This window comes from Dendrobates tinctorius, unplaced genomic scaffold, assembly GCF_039654945.1.
Source record: "Dendrobates tinctorius isolate UK_male_01 unplaced genomic scaffold, ASM3965494v1 ptg000090l, whole genome shotgun sequence".
Classification (NCBI taxonomy): domain Eukaryota; kingdom Metazoa; phylum Chordata; class Amphibia; order Anura; family Dendrobatidae; genus Dendrobates; species Dendrobates tinctorius.
This window is the reverse complement of record NW_027361758.1, coordinates 1,673,209-1,699,763: the sequence shown is the minus strand read 5'-3', so window position 1 is coordinate 1,699,763 and position 26,555 is coordinate 1,673,209. Positions and strand designations below refer to the sequence as shown.

At 45.5% G+C, this 26,555-nt stretch overlaps 1 protein-coding gene across 4 annotated transcripts in view; it reads right to left on the bottom strand.

The window, feature by feature from the left end:
• RNF34 (ring finger protein 34) overlaps nucleotides 1–26,555 on the bottom strand; it is a 65,000-nt gene that overhangs the window by 16,840 nt on the left and 21,605 nt on the right. For 2 of the 4 annotated variants that reach the window (XM_073585974.1, XM_073585975.1), the window contains exons 2-3: nucleotides 22,298–22,507; nucleotides 16,581–16,979 (exon numbers count right to left, since the gene is read on the bottom strand). In XM_073585974.1, the coding sequence (XP_073442075.1) occupies nucleotides 16,581–16,979; nucleotides 22,298–22,507 (609 nt within the window). Of the gene's footprint in view, nucleotides 1–16,580; nucleotides 16,980–22,297; nucleotides 22,517–26,555 lie in introns of those variants that run through there. The other 2 variants (XM_073585973.1, XM_073585976.1) reach the window with 1 other exon arrangement.

The window sequence follows — 26,555 nt, the reverse complement described above, 5'->3', positions numbered from 1 at the left end:
AACCCTCAACACACACACTCCTCTCACGTCCACTCACTCTTTCACTCCACATACGACCCTTTCTCTCACTCCGTCTCTCATACTCACGCCGTCATCGCCGCTGCTCTACGATCCCTGACATCTTCTTCCGCCGGCGCCATCCTGGATCCAGACGTCCTCCACGCCGGCGACATGTTCTTGCGGCGACGCCATTTTGGATCGGCGAAATCCCGCGATAGTCAAGATGGCGTCGCCGCAAGAACATGTCGCCGGCGTGGAGGACGTCGGGATCCAAAATGGCGTCGGCGAAATCTCGCGAGATTTCGCCGACGCCATTTTGGATCCCGACGCATCCACGCCGGCGACATGTTCCTGCGGCGACGCTATTTTGGATCGGCGAAATCCCGCGATACTCAAGATGGCGTCGCTGCAAGAACATGTCGCCGGCGTGGATGCAGTCGGGATCCAAAATGGCGTCGGCGAAATCTCGCGAGATTTCGCCGACGCCATTTTGGATCCCGACGTCGTCCACATGTTCTTCCGGCGACGCCATCTTGATTATCGCGGGATTTCACGATACTCAAGATGGCGTCGCCGCAAGAACATGTCACCAGCGTAGACAACGTCTGGATCCAGGATGGCGCCGGCGGAAGATGTCAGGGATCGTAGAGCAGCGGCGATGACGGCGTGAGTATGAGAGACGGAGTGAGAGAAGGGATCGTATGTGGAGTGAAAGAGTGAGTGGAGATGGTGAAAGGTGAGAGGAGTGTGTGTGTTGAGGGTTAACATGGCAAGAGGTGTGATGCTATCGCATCCTCCCGATGCGATAGCATTGGGCCATAATCTAGATTATATATATATATATATATATACACACACACACACACATACATACACATATATACATACATACATACATACATACATACACACACACACACGTGTACTTATTTTACTGAGATAGAAGAAAAGCCGGTAATTCAGCAGCCGCGGTGGTATAAAATCACAGCAGGAGCCGACAAGATAGAAGAGATGGATTACATACAGTAAATACATACAGAATAGGTAGATATATAGAGGTCACTGACAAATACAATTAGTACAGTTTGTGCAAATTACTGGACATGTATTTAATAGAAGATTATTTAAAAAAAAAAAAAATGGAGTGGGCTCCTGCGCAATTTTTATAATCAGCAGAGGGTAAGCCAACGGCTGAGGATCAATGTTTATAGCCTGGGCAGGGGATAATACCCATGGAGCTTCCCAGGTTGTTAATATCAGCTCACAGCAGTATACTTAGCCTTTACTGGCTATTAAAATGGGCGACCCTAAAGAAAAAAAAATGATGTGGGGTTCCCCTATAATTAATAGCCAGCAAAGGCTATGCAGACAGATGCGGGCTGATATTAGTAGCCTAGGAAGGGGCCATAGATACTGGCCCCCTCTGGCTAAAAACATCAGCTCTCAGCCACCCCAGAAAATGCGCATCTCTAACATTCAGGCACTTAGCCACTTAGCCCTGTAGCTGTGGCAAGTGGGTAATAGTTGGGGGGGAGGGTTAGTAATGGAGAGGTGTCAGTAAGACGCCCCTATTACTAACTCCATAGTCAAATTGTAAATAAAACAGGCACCGAGCAAAAAATCCTTTAATTGAATAAAAGACACAGAAGTCTCCTTTAATATGTGTGGAGCGCATATTCAATACTTTAATGAGCGGTACCACGTGACCGCTGAACACCGGAAGAGCTGCGGCGCCGGAGCCCATCTGAGAAGCAGAGAAGTGCAGAGACGCGCCAGGAGTGGGTAAGTATGACGAGGAGGATGGGGAGAGCCATGCGATATTCACCTATCCCCGTTCCACTGCCACGCGGCGCTCTGTCTTCCGCATCCTCTGGCTGTGACGTTCCAGTCAGAGGGTGCGATGACGTGTTTAGTGTGCGCCCTCTGCCTGAACAGTCACTGCAGAGACCCAGAAGATAGAGCGGCGCGCGGCGGTGGAACAGGGTAGGTGGGGGCGTGGCCTGCATGCAGACCAGAGAGGCCACATAACTCACAGACTCCTGTTTCTCTGGACTTAAACCGGCTAATAACAGCACTCTATATTACCTCTCCTCCTCCCTGTGCACAGTAACGGCTCCTGGAAGGTCCTGGGCACATGATGACCCGAGGGAGAGCGCAGAAACGCAGTTCCCCGCCGAAGCTCCCGGACTTCCAACCCCGAGGACAAACTGCACATGCTGCAGGTAAAATGGCTGCAGCTTCCCCTTCAGCTTCCTCCCACTCATCGGGTGGCTCTGGGGGGAGGGGGGCTTCTGAGACTCACAGCAACCTGTCTCCTATTACTAAAGGAGACATGAGAGACTTTCTGGCCTCCATTCGTGCTTCCCTAAAGGAAGACATGCAGTCCATGCTGCAGGAGATTAGAGGGGAAGTCTCGTCCCTGGGGGAGAGAACTGCTCATGTCGAGAGCAAGATGGCTTAATATGCCAAGACTATAAATGCACTAGTGGATGAGAACGAAGCTTTGAGACAGGATATGGCTGTGGTCCAGGATAAGATGTATGATCTGGAAGATAGATCACGGAGGAATAATGTGTGTGTCAGGGGCATACCGGAGGACATTTCAGATAAGGATCTGGCTGACTTTTTGCTTAAATTCATGCAAACTGTACTCCCAACCTTGCTCCCCAGGGATTTCCTGATTGACAGGATACATAGACTCCCAAAACCCCGGCATGTGGACCCAGCCTTGCCCAGAGACACTTTGGCGTGCGTCCACATCTATACTACCAAAGACGCCTTCATGCAGGGGATGAGGAAACCCCCTGAGCTCCCTGCTGAATACCAAGTCTTACAGGTGTTCCCAGATTTATCAGCGTCCACGCTGGCAAGGAGGCGAGAATTCACTCATGTTTGTAAAGCACTACGTGATGTTCATATCCGATACAAATGGGGATTCAATCCTGTCATGCTGATAATATCTTATGAAGTCCGTGGTGTAGTCTGCCAATCTCCTAAACAGGCTGAGAACAAGCTAACCGATTGGAAGATTTCCTTTGCTTCCCGCCAGAACACGATGGGAAAGAAAATTGTTCAGGACTGGATTCAAACTTGAAGAGGAGGATGAGATGCTGTCCGGATGCAGGACTCTGCTGTGAGGGTGCTACGGATTTTGTCACCGTTTTTTTTCTTTTTGCTCCAGCACCCCGTCCAAGATAACTCTCGGTTATTTTCCATCTTTTTGGGAGTGAACCTTGGAACTGCCCTTAGCTGGCATTTACCTGTGGTCTAGGAATGACCATTCAGGCGTTTCACTGCCTGACTACCCTGGCCTTTGGCCTAGTGGCTTCATGACTTTGTGTTTAGAATTTTTTTTACTTTTCTCTGTGTTTTGTTTCCCTTGTCTCCTGTTTTTTAGGTGCACATCCGAGATGGGTCTTTTTAATGTGGTTACTGTGGTTCTCTATGTTGCCAACACACGAGCCCAGATGCGGATGATGTGGGTTCATGAAGATGTATGTGTGATAGCAAGTTTTATTATGTATAATTATGAGTGTTACCATTATGTCTTTAAATGTTAGGGGGTTGAACTCCCCCTGTAAGAGGTCCATCCTATGGAAAGAGGTGAAAAAAATCAGGTGCAGAGATTATCTGCCTGCAGGAGACGCATCTGATAGAAGCTGATAATTTTAGGCTGCGTCACCCACAGTTCTCTAATATTTACTTTGCTAATAATAACACTAAAAAGGCTGGGGTGTGCATCATCTTTAAAAATACATTAGCCATCAATTGTAATCGGAAGGTAGCGGATCCTGCGGGCAGATTTCTGTCCCTCATATGCACATTGAATGGCGACTTGCACACTATCACAGTCATCTACGCCCCAAATCATTCGCAACAGACATTTATCCGCAAAGTACTACATAGAGTGGATGGTCTGGCGCAGGGTGAAAAGATATACTGTGGAGACTTTAATCATCCCATGGACAGGGATCTAGACTGCTCACGAGGTGGCATTCGGCCTGGGGGGAGTTGAAAGGCATAGCCAAAGAATATCATCTACACGATTTCTGGAGGTACTCCCACGCGAGTGAAAAAGATTATACCTTTTATTCCTTCCGACACCGTACATATACTCGGATAGACCATATTCTGGTGGATACTTCGGTTCTTCCTAGGTGCGTCTCCTCCAGCATAGGATTAATTACCTGGTCTGACCATGCTCCCATTGTGTTACAGTTAGCGTTAAAACATCATGCGAACCATGCTTTTCGGTGGCGTCTGAACCAGTCTCTTTTACTAAATGAGAAGGTGACGTGTGGTATCTCTACTGAGTTGACTCACTACTTCCATGTTAACGATAATGGGGAAGTTTCAGATGAAACGCTATGGGCTGCGCATAAAGTGGTTATACGGGGATATCTCATACAACAAGCCTCCATACTGAAGCGTAATAGAGGGATAAGGAATGACCTCTTAGCTAGACTTGACCAGTTGGAATCACTGAATAAAACCTCACCCTCGCAGGCGGTGTCGGATGAGATATATACGGGGTTCGCTTTCAATTGCGGGAGGTTTTGCTTTCTGCATATGCCCGTAATTTACGTAAGCTTAAAACTCACTTTTACGCCACTGGAGATAGGGCGGGAGCAATACTGGCACGTAGGGTACGTAAACGAGAGGCTAAATCCAGAATAGATGGTTTACAAGATCAGAATGGGTGTCTGGTTAGGAATCCGATTGACATTGCGGAGACATTTGTAAAGTACTACTCCCATTTATATAACTTACATTCTGACCCGAAGACCCGTCAACCTACTCAGGTAGCAATCGATTCATATCTGCAATCAGTTAATTTACCGCATGTATCCCAAGAACAATTATTATTGTTAAACGCCCCATTTACAGAAGAGATCAAAAAAACTATTAAAAGCAGTAAGCTACACACCGCACCTGGTCCGGATGGACTTTCAAATGAATATTATCACACTTTTCAGGAACTTCTGGCCCCATATCTATTGAGGTTGTTTTCAAGTTGGCGGGATTCAGGCAAAGTTGCTGCCCCTAATTTGGAAGCTACTATTACCACTCTCCCTAAGCCAGGTAAGACCCCTGATAGTCCTGGGAATTTTAGACCCATTGCTCTATTGAATTGTGATTTAAAGATATATACCAAATTGCTAGCCTCCCGCCTTCATTTGACACTCCTGACCAGGTCGGTTTTGTGGCTGGCCGGGAAACCAAGGATGGTACCCGCCGAATGTTGAATCTCATTAGGGTGGCGGAACTGTCTGGCCTTCCCAGTGCATTCCTGTCCTTGGACGCTGGGAAGGCCTTTGATAGGGTGCACTGGGGATATTTGGGAAGTGTTCTTAGGAAGTTTGGTTTGGAGGGCCCCATCCTTTCGGTGATTTTAGCCATATATTCCACCCCATCTGCCAGAGTCCTAGCCTCTGGGTTTGTATCTACCCCCTTTTTGCTCACTAACGGGACGCGACAGGGATGCCCACTATCCCCCATTATATTTGCATTATGCATGGAGCCACTGGCGGAGAAAATCCGTCTTAACTCTGATATCTCAGGTCTGATGGTGGGCCCGGCTGCTCACAAGATCAGTCTTTACGCGGATGACGTCATCATAGCCTGTGTGGACCTGGAGCGGTCGTTTTCGGCCATCATGGTTGAACTAGAGGAGTTTGCGTCAGTATCCTATTACAAACTGAATGCATCCAAATCACTGGTATTCCCTGTTGCGGTCCCTTTGGTCACCAAAGCTGAATTAGAGAATAAGTTTCCCTTTCGTTGGACTGATCAGGGTATCCCTTACCTTGGTATAAAGCTTACACACTCTCAACATATCATAGAGGCGAACTATACTGCTTTATTCAGACAGATAAAGAATGAGCTGGACACCTTACATCTGTTTATGACCTCCTGTGTGGCTAGAATTAATATTTTCAAGATGAAAATTCTCCCCAAGATATTATATTATTTCAGATGTCTCCCTTTGAGGGTCCCAAGCAAAATTAAAACAAACCTTCAGCGCTTAAATACATATGGGCCCACAAAACTCCTCAAGTGGCCAAGTCCCTTTTGTGTTACCCTTATGATCTGGGGGGAATGGGATTGCCAAATTTGATGGCGTATTATAAGGCCTCAGTGGTAGCGGGGCTGTGTGATTGGTGGCAGCTAGATAAGGATCATAGATGGTTGCAAATCGAAAATTTCTATGCGACTAGAGGCTCCACCCGATGTTAGAGGTTGAAGCCTTTGGGCCGCGGCCTTGTTATCTCCCTCTACCAACCATGTCTACTGCACTGCATTTTTGGAGACAGACGGTCCCGACTCTTATTAAAATCCCATTAACTGAAGTGTCATTGAAGGCGCTAGAATTACATATCCCGTATATAGATTTACAGCCATGGGTACTGGCTGGGGTAAAATCACTTCATCAGCTGTGTGACGGCACAGCGATTAAGCCATTTGACCGCCTAGTTGCAAAACACCCAGATACTCAACATAGATTTTATCAGTTTTTGCAACTAAGACATCTTATACACACTACACAACCGTCGTACTTCTTTAATTCTAAACTAGACCGTACAGTAAATGGCCTCTTCCTGGTGCCCGGACCTAGTACTCACAATGTATCTATCTTGTATAGAGCCCTGAATGATCCTGACCCAGAGGTTAAACTGCAATTCATGAGACAATGGGAGGATGACTTGCAGGTCACCCTAGCGCCTGATGGGTGGTGGGAAGCGGTGTTAGAGGTTCGGAGAGTTTCCTCTTGTTTAAACCATCTGGAACAATTGAAAAAAGGCCACTTACGCTGGTACTATTACCCAGTTAAAGTTGCTCACTTTGGCCCTCAGTGCTCCCCATTGTGTTGGAGAGGCTGCGGTATTTTGGGGACACTTAGCCACATGTGGTGGTCATGCCCGAAATTACTAAATTTTTGGGCTAGCCTAGAGAACGTGATAGCTGAGGTAACTGGGATCCGGATGGCCTTACAACCCAGTATGGTTTTATTGCATATCGGTTTGGATGAGATCCCGTATGTGTTGAGAGGAGTGTCCTCACATTTGTTTATAGCCGCTAGACTGACAGTGGCATCCAAATGGAGAGTGGCCAGCGCTCCGACCATACAATTTGTGATCGACAGGATGAACCTTCATTGCCAATACGAAAGGGCTCTGGTATTATCTGCGTCATCTAAAAAGAAAAAGTCCCAGATTTGGGAGCCATGGCTTGGTAGCCGTCTCTCCTTCAATCCACCGTGATGATGCTTGTGCTACTTCGATTCTGGGTCTGATATTCCCTGCCCGCGATGAACCCTGCTATGTGTCTAGCTTATATGCCACTTTGATAATCAGGAACCTGCACTTTAGCAGGTCAGTTTCTGTTAAGACCTTTGATCTAAGTAATTCACAGTCGTATACTTAGGTGTACCTACCCCCTTTTCCCCCCTTATTCCTTGCCTCCTACGTTTGTATGTCTGTTTTCTTGATGTATTATTAATCTACTCTGCACTGTTTGCGGAATTGATGTGTTTTCCTGTTTAACTATGTAAAATTTCAATAAACATGATTTTGGAAAAAAAAAAAAAAAAAAAGGGACAGGTGAATATCGCAAGTGGCGGGGCCCTGAGCCAGCGGCGACACTGGCACCTGGCCCCCATAGCGCGCCGGTGTCTCCACCTGCTCAGGACACTGGCACCTGGCCCCCAGCAACGAGAGGGGAGTATGTTATTTTTTTTTTTTTAATCGCAGCAGCATATGGGCATATATATCTTTGGAGCATCTTATGGGGCCATTAACCTTTATCGAGCAGGATATGGGGCATATATATCTATGGGGCCATCATTAACCTTTTATACAGAATTATATGGGGCATATTTTAATATAGAGCATCTTATGGGGTCCATCATGAACTTTATGGCGCATTATATGGGGTGTATTTTGTATGGAGCATCTTATGGGGCCCATCATGAACTGTATGGAGCATTATATGGGGCTCCTGATTCAATATGGATATTCGAAAACATTTAACCTACTGAGGTCTCAATTTTACTTTGATTGGTACCTATATTAATTTTTTAAATTTACCATTAGCTGCTGCATTTCCCATTAGAGGCCTCGGCTTATATGGTAATATATGTATGGATTTGTGCTCACTTAGGTGCAGCAGGCAGAAAAAGAGGAGGCGTGCTTCTTTAAAAGTCTGTGTGGGTTTATTTGCTCCATAAACCCCAAAGCAACAACATAAGGTAACCGGCCTTCACAGCAGGCAAAAGCAACAGAAAACAGTCCTTACCTGGGCTTTGTTCCCTCAGGCCCTCTGAGCACACAGGCTAGGGCAATGTCCAGCCCGGAGGCTCCATCTTGAGCCATATACACAAGAGGCCTTCTACCTCCCAAGTCACAGACTATGTGCTAAACCACAACCTCGTTTATGTAGGCTGTAAACCCATAGGTGAGGTATGGATCACATGGGCTGGTCACATGGTCATGACCTCACTGCAGGTCCTTAAACATACACAACCACACAGGCTTCATTAGGTTTTCAGACACACAGCCCTTGGGTGGGTATGCAGGTGACTGGACCCACCCATCTCTCCATATGACCTGGAAGCCTCCCAATGTATAGCAAAACCCCCAGCAGTAGATCTGCTCAGCAAAACACGCCCGGGCTTCCATCACAGGGCAGCCCACCTCTGCAATACATACTGCCCATCAATCACATGACTAGTCGAATATTATATATATATATATATATATATATATATATATATATATATATATATATATATATATATATATATATATATATATATATATATATATACATACACACAGTACAGACCAAAAGTTTGGACACACCTTCTCATTCAAAGAGTTTTCTTTATTTTCACGACTATGAAAATTGTAGATTCACTCTGAAGGCATCAAAACATGGATTTTTGTGATAAACTCACCGTAAAATCCTTTTCTCCGAGACGCTCATTGGGGGACACAGGTACTGTGGGTGTATGCTTCTGTCGCCTGGAGGCTGACACTAAGTGAAAAAGAGGTTAGCTCCCCTCCTCCGCCGTATACACCCTCACCCCGGTTGTGGGCGGAATCAGTTTGTTGCAAAAGCAGTAGGAGAGCAAACAAAAATCAGACAATATCAACCTTAATGCAGGTAACAACGTGTCTAGAAAAGACACCACCCTAATATCATTCAAAAAAGGTATATTAAACAAAACAGAAGCCAACTTGGCTAACAGGGTGGGTGCTGTGTCCCCCAATGAGCGTTTCGGAGAAAAGGATTTCATGGTGAGTTTATCACAAAAATTCATGTTTCTCCTTCGCCTCATTGGGGGACACAGGTACTGTGTGATGTCCTAAAGCAGTCCCTGGGTGGGAAGTTGACTCACCGATCCAAGCTACATGCACCTCCTGTCTCTAAAGGTGCGCCACCGCTGCTTGGAGAATCCTTCTACCCAGACTCGCATCTGACGAAGTCTGAGTATGGATATTGTAGTGCTTTGCAAATGTGTGCAAGCTGGACCAGGTTGCAGCCTTGCAAACCTGTTCCGTCGATGCCTGGTGCCGAAGTGCCCAAGAGGCGCCCAGTGCCCGAGTAGAGTGCGCAAAAAGAGGGCAGGACAATATCCTCATTAATGTGGAACGAGGAAACGATCTTCGGCAGAAAAGGAGGGGCTGGTCTGAGAACCACCTTATCTTTGTGAAAGACCAGAAACGGAGCTCGGCAGGATAGAGCTGCCAGCTCTGAGACCCGCCTGATTGACGTTATTGCCACAAGAAATACTACCTTCCAAGAAAGGTAGGCTAAAGAGACCTCCTGTAACAGTTCAAAAGGAGCCTCCTGTAGGACACTTAGGACCAGGTTAAGGTCCCAAGCGTTCAGAGGCACCCTATAAGGAGGTACCAAGTGGGAGACCCCCTGAATGAAGGTCTTCACCTGCAGATTGGTAGCAATCCTGCGCTGGAACAGAACGGATAAGGCCGATATTTGTCTCCTGAGGGAACTTGGGGACACGCCTGAGTCTAGGCCAGACTGGAGAAAAGCCAAGATGTTGGGAATAGAAAATCTCAGTGGAGAACAACCATGGTTCTGACACCATGTGAAGAAAACCTTCCAGGTGTGGTGATAAATACGTGTTGAGGCCGGCTTCCGGGCGCTAACCATTGTAGCGACCACATTGCGGCCGAACCCAGCCTGGGTTCGAATCCAGGATTCAACGGCCAAGCCGTCAAACACAGGTCCCCTGAGTTCGGGTGGTAGATCGGGCCCTGGGACAGAAGGTCTGGGCGTTCTGGCAGGCGCCAAGGAATGTCGGCGAGTAGCTGTACTAGGTCTGAGTACCATGCCCAGTGAGGCCAATCTGGGGCCAGCAGAATCACAGACACCCCTTCCGCCTTGATCTTCTTGATGACCCTCGGAACTAAAGGCAACGGGGGAAATAGGTATGGAGGCGATCGAGCGACAAACGCTGGAACCTTGGCGTTCACTCTGGAGGCCATTAGGTCCACATCCGGCGTCCCCCCATCGTTGGCAAATCTGCTGGAAGATCTCGGGGTGAAGTGACCACTCCCTGGATGCGAGACCCTGCCGGCTGAGGAAGTCTGCCGCCCAGTTCTCCACGCCCAGGATGTGGACTGCCGATATCGCCGAGTGGTTTCTCTCTGCGCAATGAAGCACATGCCCTACCTCGCACATGGCTGCATTGCTGCGGGTGCCCCCCCTGATGATTTATGTAAGCCACTGCCGTGGCGTTGTCCGACTGAATCCGAACGGGCCGGCCTGCTAGAAGGGGATGAAACTGTCGCAGAGCTAGCTGGATTGCCAGTATTTCCAACAAGTTGATTGGGAGGCGTGCCTCCTGCAGCGAGCACCGTCCCTCGGTCGTGTGGTGGCGAAAAACCGCTCCCCAGCCAAGGAGACTGGCATCAGTTGTCACCACCAACCAATGGTCTGGGGGAAAGGGCTTGCCCTGGAGAAGTGAGGCACTGGCTGTCCACCACCCGAGTGCCTGTGTGACCCACGTGGGCAACCGGCACCGGCGATCGAGAGAGAATGGGTTTTTGTCCCAGACTGATAACAGGGCGTGCGGGGATGACTTTTTCAGATTGACCAACCATCCTAAGCGGGAAAGAGTATCTAGCGTGATGCTGACACTCTCCTCGCATGTTCGAAAGGAAGGGCCTTTGACCAAGAGGTCATCTAAATAAGGAAAGACAACTATGCCCTGGGAATGCAGAGTGGCCATGACGACTGTCATGACTTTTGTGAATACCCTGGGAGCGGTGGCCATCCCAAAGGGCAGTGCTGTAAACTGAAAATGTAGGCCGTTGATGGCGAAGCACAGGAACCTTTGGTGCGGGGGAAAATAGCTTAGTTACTCACCGATAACGGTGTTTCTCGGAACCCATGACAGCACCACGGAGAGAGGGGATCCGCCCTTCAGGGACAGGAACCTACAGAAAAAGGGCGGTACCTCTCCTCCGCCTTCAGTTGGTTACAGAGCATCAGAGGGTCTCCAGGTTAGTTAGACAACAGAAATATATACACAATATTATAATACTGCTTACTTATCAAAGCACCGTGCCTAAACGGAAACACTCTAACAGTAAAATGTGCTCACCATACTCGTGAAGGGGAGGGGAATAAGCGGGTGCTGTCATGGGTTCCGAGAAACACCGTTATCGGTGAGTAACTAAGCTATTCTCTCTCACCCATGACAGCACCACGGAGAGAATTTCAGAGATTGGTAGCTTAGGGAGGGACCACCGCCTGAAGGACCCTTCTCCCAAAGGTCAGGTCAGATGTAGAGGCTAGATCTAATCTATAGTGCCTAAAAAAGGTCGAAGGTGACGACCAGGTGGCCGCCTTACAGATTTGTTCTATTGATACCTCAGATCTTTCAGCCCATGAGGTCGCCATTGCCCTAGTGGAATGAGCTCTCAGCCCTTCTGGGATGGTATTCCCGCTGGATGAATATGCCAGGGCAATCGCATCCCTTATCCACCTTGCCAGGGTACTCTTGGATGCTTTGATCCCCTTCCGAGGACCCTGGAAACATACAAAGAGAGAGCCTTCCTTTCTACACTTTTTGGTGGCCTCTAAGTACTGTACTAGGCACCTTTTAACATCTAAAGTGTGGAACTTTTCTTCCCCCTTATTTTTTGGATTTGGGCAGAAGGAAGGAAGGACTACCTCCTGGGACCTGTGAAAATGTGATGACACTTTAGGTAAATAGGCTGGGTCAGGTTTTAAGATGACTCTATCCTCTAGAATTTTTGTAAAAGGAGGCCCCGCTGACAAGGCTTGAATATCGCTCACTCTTCGGGCTGATGTTAGTGCCACCAGAAGCACCGTTTTAAGAGATAGGATTTTTAGGGGTGCCGAGTGAATTGGTTCAAACGGAGGGCCTGTCAGTGTTGAAAGTACAAGATTCAGGTCCCATGATGGTAATCTTTGACTGGCTATTGGCCTAGATCTGGTTGCGGCTTTAATAAACCGTGCTACCCAGGGGTCACCTGCCTAATGCCGCTATTTGTACTTTTAATGTGTTGACCGCCAGACCCTGTTCTAGGCCCTCTTGTAGAAATTCTAGGATCTTATCAATCTGAACCCCGTCCTGAACCTTTGCCCTAGAGGTGGATAGAAATTTTTTCCATATTCTGCCATAAGCTCTCATTGTAACCGGTTTCCTACTCTTTTGTAGTGTAGTTATCAGGTTTTCTGAAAAACCCCTGTCCCTCATCAGTGCCCTTTCAAACTCCATGCTGTTAAATGGAGGTTCGGTGCCTGAGGATGTAGCACTGGGCCCTGTGATAGCAGGTCCGGGAGACCCGGTTGGACCCATGGGTCGGTTACTGAGAGCATTCTTAGCCAGGAAAACCAGGTTCTTTTGGGCCAGAAGGGGGCTATCAGTATCATTCTCGCCCTGTCCTCCCTGACTTTCTTTAGCACTGCTGGAATGAGCATGATTGGGGGAAAGGCATATGTTAGATTCTGTGTCCATGGGAGCATAAATGCGTCCAGAGTTAGAGGATTCCCCCTGGGATCTAGGGAGCAGAAGGCGTCTACTTTTTTGTTTTTGAAGTCGGCGAACAGATCTACGTCTGGGGTCCCCCACATTTTTACAATCTGCCGAAAAATGGACTGCTTTAGTACCCATTCCCCCTTTCGTAATTGGGTGCGGCTCAGAAAGTCTGCCCTTTGATTCTCTGTACCGCAGATGTGTAGGGCTGTCAGAGATAACAGGTTTGCCTCCGCTAGTTTGAGGATTTTGGCGGATGTGTCCATTAGGGCTCGGGACCTGGTTCCCCCTGGTGATTTATATAGGCCACTGTGACCCGATTGTCCGAAAGGATACGGACATGGTGGTTCTGGAGAAGGGGTAGGAAGTGTGTTAGGGCATAGCCTACTGCTAGAAGCTCCTTTTTTATTTGAGGAGGCTCTTAGTTCTTGATTTCCCCATACGCTCGGAGTCACCTCGTTGTTCATGTGCGCTTCCCATCCTGTGGGACTGGCATCTGTTGTCACTATGTGTGTTATCTTTGGTACCCAGGGGATCCCTTTGGACAGGTTCTCCTGGTTTCCCCACCAAGATAGGGAATGAATAGTGCTTGAATTTAGGGTAATGCGACCCTCTAGGTGTCCCCCTATTACTGCCTGGTTGGCCAGTACGTCCCACTGGAGATTTCTCGTGTGTAACTGAGCCCGTTGAACTGCTGGTAGGCAGGAAGATAGTGAACCCAACAGTGACATGGCCTTCCTTAGTGTCATGGAGGGATTTTGGATTGCTCTTGCTGTAATTTGAGCGATCTTCTCCTTTTTGTGGTTTGGGAGGCGACACTCCTGAATGTTTGAGTCTAGTGTTAGGCGCAAGAATTCTTGTACCCTGCTGGGCTCCAATCTTGATTTTTTTAGATTTAGAAGCCAGCCCAGGTCTTGTAGAGTGTTCATCACCCTGTCTCTCTGTTCCCTGCATTTTTGAGCCGAGCTGCCCGCTATTAGGAAATCGTCTAGATACGGGATTATTATTATATCTTGTTCCCTTATATGAGCCATCATTTCCGCTACTATTTGGTGAATACTCGCGGAGCTATCGATATTCCGAACGGCAGGGCTCTGTACTGAAATTCTTTCACCTTGCCTTTTATTGAGACTGCTAACCTCAGATACTTCCTGGAGTCTCCTCCAGGCTGGAAGGAAAAAGGATAACTTTCCCCCCACCTTTGGCGTACTGTCACTTGGAGGGCTTTTTGTCCTGGGGAGAGTTATTAAAGAAGAAGCCTCTATCTCTTCTTTTATCATCCCACTTTTGTTCCCTTGGTGGTCTTCTCTGAAAAAACCTCCTATTCCGAAAGTGTCTTTTAAATGCCGCTGGCCCTAAATTTGGGAATCCTTTTTTCTTGTCCCCTGCTTTCTGGAGGATGTCATCTAACATTTCCCCAAAAAGGAATTTTCCTTCACAGGGGATGGAGCATAATTTCATTTTGGTCTGTAGGTCCCCTGGCCATAGTGTCTTTCGGGCCACGTTTGAAGTGCTGCTGTTTTGGACGATAGTCTGACTGAATCGGCCGATGAGTCTCCTAGGAATGCAGCCGCTCCCCTTATTACTGGGATAGAATCTAAAATTATCTCTAGGTGTCCCTTCCCTCAGCTGTTTCTCAAGTTGGTCCCCTTTCCAGAAACGCGCGGAAAAAGACGCGCTTTTCTTGTGCGTTTTTGACACGCGATTTCTGGGAACATTGGGGATGGCTAAAAACGCTCAGCTATGCGGAAAATAATGTACATGCTGCGTTTTTAGCCGCTAAGCGATTCCTGAGCGGTTAAAAACAAATGCATTGGCACAAAAAGCCAAAAACGCATGCAAATGAATTAGAAGCATCTTGTAAGCATTTCTGCAGCGTCTGAGCCGGCACAAACGCTGCGGAAATGCTTACAAAAACGCATCGTGGGCACACAGCCTTACAGTCACTTTAAAGATATTAACATTTTTCTTTTATATATAACCCATTGCCTAAGAGAATGACCTCCGCTGCAGTCTAGCTTGTAAGTGCTGCGCTGAAGCTGGTCAGGATTTGGAATCAACAGTCTGTTCCAGCAAACCTAGTCTGTGTCAAAGCAGCATTTACGATAGCAACAAAAAAAGAGCTTGTAAGCGCTCTCTATATATTCAGCCACTGGTGCTAAACAGCATTGGTGGTCTGTCTCCTAGATAACAAGCTGTAAACAAAAAAGATAAAGTTTTAATGTTTCAAGAACGGCTGCAAAATTTAAAAAAAAAACAAAAAAAACACAGTAAATTCCAGAAGTGCCTATATTTATAAGCGCGATCTGACAATATCCATCTATGAAGATGGGAATAACCCTTTAATGCTAGCAAAGGTAGAGTAAGCAATGTAATTGGATTAAAGCAAATCTAAGCCAGTCTGAACCTATGCTTTCCATTCAGAAATTGAAACCTGTCACACTTTTGCACAAATAGTTGCTCCAATCTTTACGTAAACATTAGTGATGAGCGAACGTGCTTGGATAAGGTGTTATGCGAGCATGCGCATGTGCTAATCGAGTGTCTTTGGGGTGCTCAAATAATATGTTCCAGTCCCTGCGGCTGAATTTCTCACTGCTGTTTGACAGCCACAACACACGCAGGGATTGCCTAATTTGTGAAAAAAGTGAGCAAACCTTCGCACACATGGCAAATGGAAAGTTCACCTTTTTGATATTCCTATAGTGTGTTGCCTGCTTGTTTGTACTTCTATGATTAGGTTACTGGGTTGTAACCTGCAGGCTGGCACCCATCATCTGCTTTTTGTTTTAGCTTGTGCTGCCTCATCTTTTGCTTTTTCATATTATACATATATTATACTGAATATATTTGTATATTATATGCATTATATCTCATGTGGTATGCATTTAAATACCGTATAGTTTTTTTTAAAATAATTACATGATAGACAATATAGGATACCAAGTACCTAAACAATCTACGATGAAGCCTTGTGTTGGAAGTGTATGTTACACAATCATTCTAATGTGGTGTAATGCAATGTGGACAGAGCCCAACTAGGACAACCAAACGAAAGGGGAATTGGCACATAATACCAGTTTTATGGAGACTGATCATATACACAAGACCATCGCCCTGCCTCAGTGCCCCATAAAAATCTAGTCTTATAAAAGTGGACATTGTGGAGAAAACACCTTACAGCTACACAATGAAAGTTTGATGTCGGACAGTGTTCTGGTGAAAGTTGTGTTCTGCTGTAGATGATCCCCACAATGCAGATGTGAACAGATCCTACAGCATAGGGCTCCTGGCATCTGATGACCTCTGGCAATGATGCTTCTAAAAAAATAAATAAATTAAAAAAGTAAAAAATGAAGCATAGTGCGGAAAATCATTGCTTTTTTTCCCCCAGCCTATTCTTGTAGGCTACACTTTGGGAAATTTTTATGATTATTATATGATTCAAGAGGCCATCATTTATCATAATAGCATTCCTGCTGATAAAAGGCAAATATACACCCAAGTCCCCATTGTGATTGCAATGCATCAAGGCTGCTGCTGGTACCTGGGATGTAGATCCACTTCCCAAGCTCACACTTCTGTCTGATAATTCTCCCTGAGCTGAAGATACGGAAGATGAAGGGGCAGATATAGCAGTAAAGAAAGAGAAGGCAGAGGACTGCGATCTTGTAGTGCCGTCTGTGCTAACATCCATCTCCTCTTCAGGACATGAGCCATGGTGGCACAGCACAAGTTCCACCAAGTCTTCCTTCTCCCGACAGCTTTCCGTAGGGATGTTCCTTAGCGTAAGGTAATGACGTAGGTCTTTCACTTTAAGCTTCATTAACTGGGGCCGCTGAAATGCTGTCTCCTGTAGTAAGTGGCAAGTACTACAACGCCTGAGGTTTTCCTGAAGTGTGGAGCACACTGAGCAAAAGTCTTTTTTGCAGTCATAACAGATGTGCTGTAAGACAGAAGAGCATAGTTGGTTATTAACACCTACTTTCTTCTAATCATCCAGTGATACACATACAGGCAGGCAGCTGAGAACAGTGATATAATGAGAACTTCCTATGAGATTAGCATTGCAGTTTCTGAGAAACCTAGCATTGAATTCTTATGTGAATGAGTTGCAAGTGCATGGGCTATTGAACTTGCCGCTCTCCTTATTCACAGCCTGCCTCCTGTATCTGACTGACAGGTCACTCTTGTTTCAGTTATCTGCCTCCTCTGATGCGAAGATGACACTTGTAAACTGCTACATATTGCACGCCACTCGCCTACTCATATGTAGGCTGGAGAACGCACAGATCTATGCACTTCGTCAGTCTGAAATGCACAACAATGTCAGTCTGAAACCAGAAGCAAACGTTAAGTACTGAGGGAGGCCAGGAGAACTGAAAGTGCAATGTGGCACTTGAAGCTCATTTGCATATTACTTCAACATTGGATTTTTCAGAAACCCATGAAAAATGACTGTAAATACATGCCAATGGCTTTAAGTATAAAATCCTCATGATAGGCTCCCTTTAACCCCTTCACGACCAATGACGCCACATAGGCGTCATGAAAACTGGTATCAATCTGACCAGTGACGCCTATGTGGCGTCATGACTAGAGTTGAGCGACTTTGGTCGGATCGGGTTTCATGAAACAAAATTTGTTTCAGATGAAACTCGTCCGACTAGGGCAAAAAAAAGTCGGAGTTTCGTCCGAAACCCGACCCCAATGCAAGTCAATGGGGAATAAAAGTCGGCATTGAGTGGATGAATTTCATCCGCTCAATGCCGACGTTTATTTCCCATTGACTTGCATTGGGGTCGGGTTTCGGACGAAACTCCGACTTTTTTTGCCCTAGTCGGACGAGTTTCATCTGAAACAAATTTTGTTTCATGAAACCCGATCCGACCAAAGTCGCTCAACTCTAGTCATGACTTTAAAGCCCCCCTGCGGGTCAGGTGACCTAGGTCACTGAAAGGTCACCGGACCCGCAGATACAGGGGGCTTTGTACTTCACCACGGGGGGCATGGCTTCACCCCCACGTGGCTACGATCGCTCTGATTGGCTGTTTCACTTTTAACAGCCAATCAGAGCGATAGTAATATTTCATCATTGAAAATTGATGAAATATTACAATCCAGCCATGTCCGACGCTGCTGTAGCATCGGACATGGCTGGTGACACCGATCCGACCCCCCCCCCACGGTTAACGGGGGCGATCTGCCCCCCGCCACTGAATGACAGCGGCGATGTGCCGCCGCTGTCATCGTCTGCCCCCCCTGCCTTCCCTCTGCTCCCCCCGCCTTCCGATCGCCCCCCCTCCCGCCCCTGGTACTCACCGAGTGCCGCTATGGCTCCCGGTGTCCCGCGGTCCCGGACCATGGGTGCCACCATATTGGAAAATGGCGGGCGCATGCGCAGTGCGCCCGCCGGCTGCAATTTCCTTTCATTAATTTTGATCACTGTGATAAACTCTCACAGTGATCAAAATAGAATGAAAAGTAAATAAACCCCCCGTTTATCACCCCCATAGGCAGGAACAACTAATAAAATAAATAAATTATTTTTATTTTTCCATTAGGGTTAGGGTTGGAAAGAGGGTTAGGGTTGGAAAGAGGGTTAGAGTTGGAATTAGGGTTGGGATTAGGGTTAGGGGTGTGTTGGGGTTAGGGTTATGGTTAGGGTTGGGATTAGGGGTGTGTTGGGGTTAGGGTTGAAGTTAGAATTGAGGGGCTTCCACTGTTTAGGCACATCATGGGGGTCTCCAAACGCGACATGGTGCAACCATTGATTCCAGCCAATTTTGCGTTCAAAAAGTCAAACGGTGCTCCCTCCCTTCCAAGCCCCGACGTGTGCCCAAACAGTGGTTTACCCCAACATATGGGGTATCAGCGTACTCAGGAAAAATTGCACAACAACTTTAGGGGTCTAATTTCTCCTGGTACCCTTGGGAAAATAAAAAATTGGGGGCAAAAATATTTTTGTGGAAAATTTTTTCTTTTTTATTTTCACGTCTCTGCGTTATAAACTTCTGTGAAGCACTTGGGGGTTCAAAGTGCTCACCAGGCATCTAGATAAGTTCCTTGGGGGGTCTAGTTTCCAAAATGGGGTCACTTGTGGGGGGGTTTCTATTGTTTAGGCACATCAGGGGCTCTGCAAACGTAACGACGACCGCAGACCATTCCATCAAAGTCTGCATTTCAAAACGTCACTACTTCCCTTCCGAGCCCCGACGTGTACCCAAACAGTGGTCCCCACCCACATATGGGGTACCAGCGTACTCAGGACAAACTGGACAACAACTTTTGGGGTCCAATTTATCCTGCTACCGTTGTGAAAAAAAATTGCGCACTAATTTTTTTGAGGAAAAAAAAAATAATTTATTTTCAAGGCTCTGCGTTATAAACTTTTGTGAAGCACTTGGGGGTTTAAAGTGCTCACTACAAATCTAGATAAGTTCCTTAGGAGGTCTAGTTTCCAAAATGGGGTCATTTGTGGGGGAGCTCCAATGTTTAGGTACACAAGGGGCTCTCCAAACACCACATGGTGTCCGCTAACGATTAGAAGTAATTTGCATTTCAAGAAGTCAAATGGCGCTCCTTTCCTTCTGAGCCCTGCCGTGCGCCCAAACAGTGGTTCCCCCCCACATATGGGGTACCAGCGTACTCAGGACAAACTGGACAACAACTTTTGTGGTCCAATTTCTCCTGTTAGCCATGTGAAAATTAAAAATAGCGTGCTAAAAAAATCATTCTTGAGGAAAAAAAAATATTTTTTTATTTTCATTGCTCTGTGTTATAAACTTTTGTGAAGCACTTGGGGGTTCAAAGTGCTCAGTACACATCTAGATAAGTTCCATAAGGGGTCTAGTTTCCAAAATGGGATCACTTGTGGGGGAGTTCCAATGTTTAGGTGCACAGGGGCTCTCCAAACGCGACATGGTGTCCGATAATGATTGGAGCTAATTTTCCATTCAAAAAGTCAAATGGCGCTCCTTCCCTTCCGGACCCTGCCGTACGCCCAAACAGTGGTTTATGACCACATATGAGGTATCGGTGTACTCAGGAGAAATTGCTCAACAACTTTTTGTGAAGCACCTGGGGGTTCAAAGTGATCATTATGCATCTAGATAAGTTCCATAAGGGGTCTAGTTTCCAAAATGGGGTCACTTGTGGGGGAGCTCCAATGTTTAGGCACAAGGGTTCTCCAAACGCAACATGGCAACCGCTAAATATTCCAGCATATTTTCCATTCAAAAAGTCAAATGGCGCGCCTTCCCTTCTGAGCCCTGCTGTGCGCTCAAACAGTGGTTTATGACCATGTATGAGGTATTGGTGTACTCAGGAGAAATTGCCCAACAAATTTTAGGATCCATTTTATCCTGTTGCCCATGTGAAAATGAAAAAATTGATGCTAAAAGAAAATTTTTGTTGGAAAAATTAAAATGTCCATTTTTTCTTTCCACGTTGCTTTAGTTCCTGTGAAACATCTGTAGGGTTAATAATCTTCTTGAATGTAGTTTTGAGTAGCTTGAGGGGTGCAGTTTTTAGAATGGTGTCACTTTGGGGTATTTTCTGCCATATAGACCTCTCAAAGTGACTTCAAATGTGAGGTGGTCCCTAAAAAAAATGGTTTTGTAAATTTTGTTGTAAAAATGAGAAATCACTGGTCAACTTTTAACCCTTATAACTTCCTAACAAAAAATATTTTGTTTCCAAAATTGTGCTGATGTAAAGTAGACATGTGGGAAATGTTATTTAGTAACTATTTTGTGTCACATAACTCTCTGGTTTAACAGAATAAAAATTTAAAATTTGCGAAATTTTCTAAATTTTCACAAATAAACGCAAAAATTATCGACCTAAATTTACCACTAACATGAAGCCCAATGTCACGAAAAAACAATCTCAGAATCGCTAGGATCCGTTGAAGCGTTCCTGAGTTATTACCTCATAAAGGGACACTGGTCAGAATTGCAAAAAATGGCCTGGTCATTAAGGTCAAAATAGGCTTGGTCATGAAGGGGTTAACCCCGTCATGACCTTTGATGTACATTTGCCTTTGATGAAGGATTGCACGCCGAGCCCACATCTTTCCCCACACATGACGACTGATTTAATAAGCCATCATGTGCCTTTAACAGCGGTGGGTGAAGCAATGCGTCACCCGTAGCTGTTAACCAGTTAAATCCCGCCATTAGCTGCGTTCATAAAAGTCTGATCTATCAAAATATAAAATAAAGTAATCCGATCTATAAACAGCGTAATGGGGGGAAAAAAAAAAAAATCAAAACACCAGAATTTTTGTTTCTTTGGCGGCTGCAACATTGCAATAAAAGGTGATCAAAACATTGTATACACCCCAAAATGGTATTTTAAAAAAAAAAAGTCAGATCACAGGGTAAAAATAAGTTCTCACACAGCCCCATATCTCAAAACAATTAAACAGTTAAGTTTTTTTTGCTTACAAATTTCTGATTTTTTTCCACTACTTTAAAAAAAAAAAAAAAAAAAAAAAAACACAAGAAAATATAAATGTTTGGTATCTGTGTAATCATGCTGACCTGGAGAATCATATTGCCAGGTTAGTTTTATCATATAGTGAACATGGTAAATAAAAAAAACAAAAAAAAATGAGGAATGGCACATTTTTTTTTCAATTTCATAATACTTTGATTTTTTTTTTCCCGTTATCCAGTACATCACATGATAAAATGGATGGTGTCATTCAAGAAGTAGAACTGGCCCAGCAAAAAACAAGCGCGCATACAGCTATGGAAACGGAAATATAACAAAGTTATGGCTCTTGGAATAAGTGGAGGAAACAATGAGATTTTCAGTTTTTGCATTTTCAAAGGAGATGAAGGCGTTAAAATAGTGCTAAAATTCCAAGGTGAAGGCAATGTGCTAACAGGCGCCTTATTTTTTCCTCCCATTGAAATCTTCAGTAATGAGATAAATATCTCTACTAGCAGTGTACCCATCATAATGGTAATCAACACTACTGTTCTTCTCAGAAGCTGCCAATAAGAGAACTCATTCCTACGGATTTCTATTGCTCCCATTGAATTAAAATATCCCAATTGTATAAATCCTTGATGGGATGCAGGAGATTTAGAGATCTATGGGAGAAAACGTGAAAAATACAACAGATTATGAAACTGAAAAACACTTTGTATAACCCTCTGACATACAATATAATCATGTACATATTTAGATTTTTTCTGCTTTCTCACAAATATTCAACTTGTACAAAATGTCACCTCACACAGAACGTCTCACCTTCTTCCTGAAGACTGTGAAGTTCAGTCCACAAGATTTACATACGATGTTGGAGGATGATGAAGGATATGGTGAAAAGTCCGTATTCTGTGCAAATCTAAAGGGGCCTGCTCCTCCGGCGAATCCTGACTGCTGCCCTCGCACAGCACCGGTACCCATGACTTCATTCAGCAACCCACAGCAAGAAGCCCACATGGAGCTGGCCCCCGCCTGTAACATGCAAGACAGAAGAGCTGGTAAAGACGGGGCACATTCTACTCTATGGATGCCGTCTCATATAGGGGACCAGTGTGGGGGAAGTGGAAAGCTGACAAGGACAATGAACTGCAATTAGGTTTTCACAAAAAACCTGTCAACGTAAAAATCGAACAGTATAAAATACATTTCCTGAAAACCTCCTTTTCTGTTCTCTAAGGCCACATGAACATGTTGAGCATTTAGTGAGTTTTTACCTCAGTATTTGTGAGCCAAAACCAGGAGTGGGTGATAAATACAGAAGTCATGACGGGTACTATTTTACCTCAGGATTTGGTGAGTTTTTACCTCAGTATTTGTGAGCCAAAACCAGGAGTGGGTGATAAATACAGAAGTGGTGATGTGTTTCTATTATACTTTTCCTCTGATTGTTCCCCTTAGTGAATACAAGGGGGGGGGGGGGGGGTGTCGCATGATAACGCGGCTCCCATAACTATTAATTTGATGGTGTTCAGTTGGTTTGTTAAGCTCTGGTTTACAAAGAGTTAATGTTTCAGTAAGCTGTGATATTTCATGAGCAGGTTCCCTGTTGTCAGGCAGATTTGGCTTCCCGCTCTTTTTTGTAAACTGTTTTGATTGGCTGACAGAGTATGAGCAGGAAGAACTTGTTATATAAATCAGCTGTGTGAGACAGTTACCTCAGTTTACCACAAGAAGATTTCAAGATCCCTCCCTCCCACCCTGTTTAAAGTATTTCGCTGTATTGTCGTGTCGTTTATTTGTGAGATAATCTCCCTGTTTTAGGGAGGATTGGGTCATGAGAGTAATAATTTTATTCAGTGATGGAGATATTTAATGGTTTTTAATGGTTATGATTAAATAAAATTGGTTGTTGAGTACCTCAAAATAAACGCCACGGCCATTTTATGCCAAACTTAGAACTCGGTGTCCATGTGTCCTTTTTTCTTATGTATGAGAGTGGGGCCTGTGTTATCATGGTTTTGGCTTATAAACACTCAGGTAAACACTCAGGTAAAAACTCACCAAATACTGAACGTGGCCTTACTTGAGCTGTCCAAAAGGAAAGCTGTCTCTTCACAAAACCAGTGCTCAACCTGTTTACCTGTCATGTCGGATATTTGGGCTCAGCCATGTTTACTTTGAGGGCTCATTCACATGTCAATCATTTCCATTGGTTTCTTCACTATCTGTGCGTCACCCAAATGCTTTCTGTTTTTCATCAAATTGTTATGTCCTGTGTATCTTTAGGGGAGAACATATGTGCAGACTATCTGGAACTGGCAGTGCTTTGGAAGCAGCACATGTCTGCTGCGTCTAAAGTGCTGCCGTCTATATTGAACGCAGGTGATTCCTCGTGTTCACTGACCCATGTGGATTCAACACATCCGATACATTCTGAGAGACACGCTGCATGTCCATCTCCGCTGGTGATCCATGGGCGTCTGGATGCATAGTGGACATGGGATTTCTTGAAATGCCATACACTATGCTGGACGCTGCGGGTGAACGCTGCATAAGCGTCCAACCCGCAGCGTTTACTGATCGTCTGCACATACCCTCACGTATTGTAAAACTAGCACATGGCCTACAAATGGATCCAGCAGACTGAAAATAAAGTTCTGCTTTTCACATGAGGAAAAACAAACAAACAAACAACCAATATGTGAATTTGGCCTAATGGAGCTGTGTTTCCATACCAGACACCACCCATGGGCAGGTGTTTTTTTGGAAGAAACCATTTACCGTATTTTTCGGATTATAAGACGCACTTTTGTTCCCCCAAATTTTGGGGGAAAGTAGGGGGGTGCATCTTATAATCCAAATATGTGCTGCTGCTGTGCTATAGAGTGGGGGGGCGGCTCTGGCATGGTGTCAGGGGGCTGGGGTGGGCTGGCTGCGGGCTGCAGAGACAGCGGGTGGTCAGTGCTCCCGCTCATTAGGCTCATGTAATCTTCACTACACCCGCTGTCCATCACCTTGGTGCTGAAGCCGCGCCGAGTTGGTAGACAGGGGAGTGGTGCATATTACATGTGCCTGCACTCTCCCCCGCCCCGTCACTATAGTCACCTTCCGATGATCGCTCCTGCTCCCAGCTCCCCCCTTGGCTTTCCAGTGTCTGCTGAGATCCTCCTCCTGCAGGGGAGGCAGCAGCTGCTCATCGCTTCAGGACCTTCCATGATGTGACCAATAGGACCTGCGGTCACGTGACTCCCTGTGGTCGGCGCTCATAGCAATTCAGTAATTCTACATAGAGGCGATCTGAGCATTGCCTCTATGTAGCAGAGCCAATCAAGTTGTGGCAGCTTCTAGCCTCCCATGGAGGCTATTGAAGCATGCCAAAAGTTAAAGAAAAATACTTTTAAAATTATAAAATAAAAAAAAAAAAAGTTTAAATAACCCCCCCGCGTTCAGAATCGCCCATTCTATCAATAAAAAAAAGGATTAACCTGATCGCTAAACAGCGTAGCGAGAAAAAATAGAAACGTCAGAATTACGTTTCTTTGGTTGCCGCGACATTGCATTAAAATGTAATAATGGGCGATCAAAAGAACGTATCTGCACAACAGTGGTATCATTAAAAAAGTCATCTCGGCGCGCAAAAAATAAGCCCTCACCTAACCCAAGATCACGAAAAATGGAGACGCTATAGGTCTCTGAACATTGCGCAATTTTTTTTATTTTTATTTTTTTTAGCAAACTTTGGAATTTTTTTTCACTACTTAGATAAAACCTAGACATGTTTGGTGTCTATGAACTCGTAATGATCTGGATAATCATAATGTCAGGTCAGTTTTAGCATTTATTGAACCTAGCAAAAAAGCCAACTTTTGAACTTTTTTTTGCAATTTCTCTGCACTTGGAATTTTTTTTACCGTTTTCGTGTACATGACATGCTAAAACCAATGATGTCATTCAAAAGTACAACTCGTCCCGCAAAAAATAAGCCTTCACATGGCCATATTGATGGAAAAATAAAAAAAGTTATGGCTCTGGAAAGAAGAGGAGCAAAAAACGAAAACGCAAAACCGAAAAAAGCTCAGGTCATGAAGGGGTTAAAGGGTTTATCAACTACCTAGGCAACATCTTTTATAAATTAAGGTGACCTTCTTGTAAAATAAATTAACATATATCCACTTTCCGCATCTTTGTCATTCCAGTAATGTCAGTGAGGTGTTTGTGTGATGTTGTCATATTATGTGATCCGTGCAGCCAATAAGTTGCTCTCATTTTTACTTGGACAAAGGACAGGGAGAGTGCAGACCTGGCTGATTATCAGACCGGCTTTAAAGGGAATCTGTCACCTATTTTTTCATATATAAGATGCAGCCACCGCCATCAGGGGCATTCTGTAATGCCGTAGATAAGCCCCCGATGTAACCTGAAAGAGAAGAAAAACGAGTTAGATTATACTCACCTGGGGCGGTCCGGGTCCAATGGGTGTCGCGGTCCTGTCCGGTGCCTCCCATCTTCTAGCGATGAGGTCCTCCTCCTTCTGCCGCGGCTCCTGCGCAGGCGTACTATATCTGACCTATTGAGGGCAGAGTAAAGTACTACAGTGCGCAGGCGCCGGACCTCTCCCGACGCTTGCGCACTGCAGTACTCTGCTCTGCCCTCGACATGGCAGAGAATTACGCCTGCGCAGGAGCCGCGACAGAAGGAGGACAATGTCATCACTAAAAGATGGGAGGCGTCGGACCTGGACCGCGACACTCATCGGACCGGATCCCTCAGGTGAGTATAATCTAACTAGTTTTTCTTATCTTTCAGGTTCCATCGGGGGCATATCTACAGCATTACAGAATGCTGTAGATAAGCCACTGATGGTGGTGGCCGCATCTCATAGGGCAAAAATGAGGTGACAAATTTCCTTTAAGGGCTCATTCAGACGTCTATTCTTTTCAAGTACGATGAAAACTGACCGATTATTTTGATCAGACCTTGATTAGAGTGTGGTCAGTTTTTCTCATGCGTGGGGGGGGGGGGGGGGAAGGTTTTCCACTTTCTCGTTACTGACAGTCTGTGAAAATCGGACAAAAAAAAC